This window comes from Pygoscelis adeliae, unplaced genomic scaffold (genome assembly GCF_000699105.1).
Source record: "Pygoscelis adeliae isolate BGI_AS28 unplaced genomic scaffold, ASM69910v1 Scaffold803, whole genome shotgun sequence".
Classification (NCBI taxonomy): domain Eukaryota; kingdom Metazoa; phylum Chordata; class Aves; order Sphenisciformes; family Spheniscidae; genus Pygoscelis; species Pygoscelis adeliae.
The window spans coordinates 55,513-61,218 of NW_008824537.1; the positions used below are offsets into that span (position 1 = coordinate 55,513).

General features: G+C 44.7%; 1 protein-coding gene across 1 annotated transcript in view; it reads left to right on the forward strand.

Moving 5' to 3' along the window:
* Positions 1–1,176: 1,176 nt before the first annotated feature.
* The window catches only part of RACGAP1 (Rac GTPase activating protein 1), a 7,151-nt gene continuing 2,621 nt past the window's right edge, over positions 1,177–5,706 (forward strand). The window contains exons 1-11 of the mRNA XM_009321611.1: positions 1,177–1,261; positions 1,722–1,924; positions 2,295–2,431; positions 2,637–2,706; positions 2,926–2,979; positions 3,690–3,767; positions 3,904–4,021; positions 4,217–4,347; positions 4,581–4,745; positions 5,136–5,231; positions 5,476–5,674. Of these exons, the coding sequence (XP_009319886.1) occupies positions 1,177–1,261; positions 1,722–1,924; positions 2,295–2,431; positions 2,637–2,706; positions 2,926–2,979; positions 3,690–3,767; positions 3,904–4,021; positions 4,217–4,347; positions 4,581–4,745; positions 5,136–5,231; positions 5,476–5,674 (1,336 nt within the window). The remainder of the gene's footprint in view (positions 1,262–1,721; positions 1,925–2,294; positions 2,432–2,636; positions 2,707–2,925; positions 2,980–3,689; positions 3,768–3,903; positions 4,022–4,216; positions 4,348–4,580; positions 4,746–5,135; positions 5,232–5,475; positions 5,675–5,706) is intronic.

The following is a 5,706-nucleotide window of genomic DNA, read 5'->3' on the forward strand; positions in this document are numbered from 1 at the left end:
GAGCAGCCTTCCTGGCGCAGCGCGGGCCGGCGCCCTGGGCGGGCCCGGCGCCGGTTTCCTCAGAGGCCTTTTCCCTCGCTGCCACCCAGGCAGGGGTCGCGCCCCGGAGGGCGGCAGCGGGCGCTTTACGGGCTGGCCTTGGTCCTCCGCCTTCCTCAGCTTCTGCCGTCGAGTTGGGCGCGGGGCTAATGATCGTGGTGCTGGTAATCAAGGCACGAAGCTATTGAAGTGCCCCTTGCCATGAATTAAGCAGACTGCAAGGAACAGAGGAGGGTCTCTTAGTAGCGAGCTTTTCAACACCTTGTAGTCCACGTAATATAGAAAGTTCCGAGATACCTATGTGTCTGTGGAGTCTGTAACTGTGAATAGAGTGCTTCAAAGCTTTCCACGGTCGCCTCCTAAGTGTTAAGCTGGTGTGTTTTGTACTGTCTCCTGGCACCTCTCCCAACTATGTCTGCACCTGCTTCTAGTGCTAATTTATTAGTCAAGGCTGTCCTGTGTGCCCCAGCAACCTCTTCCATTAGCAAAGTAATTTCTGTGTTGCTGAGTTGGAGACTTTCCTCTTCGTTGCTTCTGTTTATGCCATTGTTGCTACTGTTTGAGGAAAATGTGCTGACTGTCTGAATTTTAATAGCTATTTGCAGTAGGAGCTGTAACTTAAAATGCAGCTAAATTTAAAACTGTATTAAAATTCCCCAGAACGTTGCTCCTATTTTTATCTTACAGAGCTCTGAAAACTTGGTACTATATAGGCCACTAAATATCTGCAAGTTATTTGTAGACAGGGCATGAGCTGTGTTCTGCAGCCTTCCAAAAGGAGAATGATTTGGGATCCCTCACCTTCCCTTGGATTCTGAGCCTTGGTGGTATATTGGAGATTATTTGAAGCAATAATGTGGGGAGCTATACTGCCTCTCTTTATGGCTCTGCTATCCATAAACTGTGGAGGGGTGAGGATCTTCATTCCCTAGGAAAGAACTTAGATGCATATATCTCCATAGAACATAACTCTTAATGTATTTTTGTTTGTGCAGCTTCTAAAACTTGCCTTAAAAAAAAAAAAATCATTAATTCTGAAGCAGATTCTCTTTTCTTTGGGCTGGTAACATGTTTTCTGTTTGGAGGTGGGAAGAAAGGGCTGGGCTGTTTATTTAGCTCTGGTTTCTTGGCAGGAAGATGGAAACTGCAATGCTGAACTTACGGAGTCTGTATGATCAACTTATGCGCCAGGCTGAAGTTTTAAGTGAAGGAAATGAATGCCGTAAGTTCTGTTTCTGAAGTGGGTTGTGCTGTGTTTGCTATAAGAATATAAACATGCAAAGAAACATTATTAGCTGTTATTGAAGAATCTGTCGATGATGTTATAGGTAATAAGACTGCTACGGGTAGTCAGATTTGAGGGTTTTTTCATTGTCAAGAAATATGAGCTCACAGGCTGGACTTCTAGGCAGGGCCACATTCTGCTTGTAGCAAGCTGACTTCATCCACACAGGGTCTCATGTTCAAGTCCTTCTGGTTGATGCTGACATGAGCGACTTGGTCTGAAAAACTGCAAGATCTCATGAACATCTAGCGTGTAGGTGGGTTTGCCGAAAGGCCGGCTTCTCCACTCTTCAGTCAGGAGCAGGTTATATTAATAGATATCTACTGTCAGTGAAAGGAGGGCTGCTGCATCTCGTCTGCTTGCTGGGTAGCTAAAGGTGTGTATGTCTTCTCTCCAGAGTTTATTCAGTTAGCAAAGAACTTTGAAGAGTATCGGAGAAAATTGCAGAAAACGGAGCATGAGCTTGGCAGGTACAAAGATCTTCTCATGAAAACTGAAGCTGAACGTAGTGCTTTGGATGTCAAGCTGAAACATGCTCGCAATCAAGTGGATGTGGAGATCAAACGAAGGCAAAAAGCTGAAACGGACTGTGAAAAGCTGGTGAGTAATTCCTTTAGTACTAGTTAGCTCTTTAGAGTGTGGAGACAAGGTGATTAAACTGCATTGATCTATGGAAAATAAGGACTGGCACTCATGATAACTTTTTTCCTGGGGAGGAAAAAACTCAACAACAGATTGGCTTGGCTCCTTGTAGTAGCCTTCTGCTTTGATCTGGAAAAAGGCGACTGGCTGCTGTTTGGAGCTGAGCTGCCATTACCTGTCAGAGCAGGGGCTTTGCAGCCATTAGCAGTCTATTGACACAAGTTCTGAGAGCCTATCTGTGTGGTATCTCAAACACTTCAGATTGGTTCATACAGTAATTAAATGCAGTTTGTCCTGTGGCAGCTTCTGATATTATCTACCTTTTCAGGAGCGGCAAATACAACTGATTCGAGAGCTGCTCATGTGTGATGCATCTGGGAGTATTCAGCTAAGCGAAGAACAGAAGTCTGCCCTTGCCTTTCTTAACAGGCCACAGGTTTCTCTAGGGGGTTCAGGCAACAAAAGGTAGGCACCATATGTCTGAGCAACATAAGTGTCAGATATCAATCTAGCCGTGTACCTCTGTGATACATGCTGCACCCCTATCAACAGAGTTTCACTTTTTATTCCAGTTTGAAATACAGCTCTTCTGAGTCAGTAAGATTATTCTGGAACCATCGCTGACTGAAAGCCAAACTGATACGAGTTTCTTCTAATTTTTGATTTTTAGGCTGTCTACAATAGATGAATCTGGCTCAATTCTGTCAGACATCAGCTTTGACAAGACTGATGAGTCACTGGTAATGTAACTCCAAGTTCTAAAGTTTTCTTCCACTGTAAAACCTTAGGGGTGTGGGGTAATCTCTAGAGACCCCTTGTGTTTAGATTACTCTGGTATTAAACTGGTAGAGCTGATTTGCATTTCTCTGGTGTGCTATTGGCTAAAACTTAATGAAAGTCCTGGCCAGAGGCTGTATGGTATTTACACTGAGCTAACCAGCGTTGTATATTTCCCACAGGACTGGGATTCCTCTGTGGTGAAAGCTGTCAGACTGAAAAGGAGAGAGAAGCGGGTATGTTCAATTCTTCCTCTTCAAATAGATTCCATTGTTAGCCCTAGCTGACACAATGTCACCATCTGTCGTCTCACAGCCACCTATAATAATGTCTGAGCTACTAATCACAATCAAACTTCAGATGAATGTGCTTCTACTATAATTCAGACCTGCTGTGTGGATTTAGATTGAAGGTTTATTCTGATGTCGTTGTTTGTCTACTGAAAATGACTGGAGTGGAGTTCCGCATATCTTGTTCTGTTATGGCCTAGAGTTTGCAAGAAAGCACTTGAAGATTATTGACAGCTACCAGATTAGGGAAAATCGTGTAGGAAGTTAATATATTTCTATTCTGTAAAGGAGCTTGTGCTTGTTCTGGTCTGCTGTTAGTATGCAGTGGGCACAGGTGGGAAAGGACAGCCTGAAATCATCACTAGCAGAGTTGGAAAGAGTCTGGGATTCAATTAGTTGTCCCTTTTTCCTTTTTTTTTCTTTCTTTTCTCTGAATTGGTTTATAAAGCTGGCTAGGAAAATTATTTGAAAGAGCAGTATATTGAGGCCTCCTGATGCTCTTCAGGGTTGCCATGAAGAACAGGTACCGTGGAAGAACTTAATGTATCTGTGGTGTGTGCGGACAATTGTTCAGTCCTTCTAGTTATACTGAACAAATATAATGCCAAGTTAACAGCATACCTGCCTCAGACAAACAGTATACCGTATCTTTCCAGCGGTCTTCCAGACAGTTCATTGAAGGCCCACCAGGTCCTCAGAAGAAAACCAGATCAATTGGCTCCTCGGTGGATCAGGTATGGTGGTTGGTTCCGGCTGGGTTTGTGTGCATTGTAGCTGGCCATATTGCACACCTGTTTCTAGGGCCGACAAACTAGAACATCCCATGTCCTGTCAGTATTGCTGTCACTAACTGTATATTTCTTATTACAGGGAAATGAATCCATAGTAGCAAAGACAACTCTCATGGTCCCCAATGATGGTGGCCCAATTGAAGCTATCTCTACTATCCAGACTGTGCCTTATAGTCTCAGAAGCCGGAGGAAGAGTGGTAGGTGTCATGTCTCCGCTTGTCCTAGTCTTGAAGTAACTACTCCGTAGGCCTGAGGCTATCCTGAAATGTTACATTTACCTCCCCCCAGGACCCAGGCAGCTGCCTGTGGTTTATAATGCACTTGCTTTGAAGCAAAGGTTATGCAGGGGGGTGATTCCATTCAGTCAACACTCCTCCTCTTCTGTCTTTCAGGTCCTTTGCAGCCTTGGAGCAGCGAGTCAAGCGTGGGCAGTAAGCAGCTGGAATCCAAATCGGAGACTGATGGCTCTGGCACCCCGCAGAACAATGGGGGAGTGAGGCTGCATGAATTCGTTTCAAAGACGGTAGGTCTACAGCCAGGAAGAACTTGAAAAAGCATCTCCTTCCATTTTAAATGTGTGTGTTGTCAAGCTATTGGTAAGAGGCTACCAGCCATTATGTCTCAAGTCAATATTAACTGTACCGGTTACCTGCATGGATCAGGGAGTATGTTATCCTATATGGTTATCCAGTTTAAGTCCTGCTGAGTTACTACATTGCACTAATCTCTTCCCATCTGTATGCTCTGAATCATTAGGTTATCAAGCCAGAATCATGTGTTCCATGTGGAAAGAGAGTAAAATTTGGAAAAATCTCTCTGAAGTGCAGAGACTGCCGTGTGGTCACTCATCCAGAGTGTCGGGACCGCTGTCCTCTTCCCTGTATCCCCACCTTGACAGGGACTCCTGTCAGAATTGGAGAGGTAAGTCTGTAGGGTGAGCTCGGGGCAGTACAGCTGCCAATGCGAATGAGCTAACAGTTGGTTAGAGTTAGAACGTGCTTAGGCTCCAACAAGTCTGCCTTCTACAGAAGAGCTGTTGCTCAGAGCTGCATAATAAAATGCAAACGAGCTTGCTAATCTATCGTTCAGTAACCAGGGTAGTGGGTGGTAGAGATGCAATGTTAGGAGGGTGTTGAGTTGTGAACGTGGCAGCTCTGGGTAAGCAATCCTGCAGCATTGTGCTGATGGATGTAGTGCTGCTCTTCTCTGGGCTGCTGAAGAAGAAACAATGCTTGTATTTTCCGTGTCTTGAAGACTGGGTATCTCTTTTTTGATACTTTTTTTTTTTCCCTCCCCCTTTCTGCCTCTTAGGGGACCTTGATGGACTTTGTCCCATCTACTCCGCCTATGATCCCTTCCATCATAGTGCACTGTGTTAATGAGATCGAGCAGCGAGGGCTGCATGAGGTAAAAAGAAAATGAGGTGTGGAACAGCGCTAATGAAATGGGTCATGGTGTTAGGGAAACAAATTGTTAACCCAAATACCTCTTATTCATGGTGTGTATAGTGTTGCTCAGTGGGTGACTCTGTGAGTGAGCAACAGTGTCTGTGTACAGTGCTCAGGTGTGGGGAGAAAGTGGGAGCGGAAGAATGTCAGCTTTATGCCTGCAGTTGATATTTTTGCTTCTAAGCAATGGTTTCTATTAACAGACGGGCCTTTACCGGATATCTGGCTGTGACAAGACAGTGAGGGAACTGAAAGAGAAGTTTCTTAGAGCAAAAAATATTCCTTTGCTCAGTAAAGTGGATGATATCCATGCTATCTGCGGCCTTCTCAAGGACTTCCTACGCAGCCTGAAAGAACCCCTTCTCACTTTCCGGTTAAACAAGACTTTTATGGAAGCTGCAGGTAAGGAGTTGCTAAATGACATCTCCGACTCT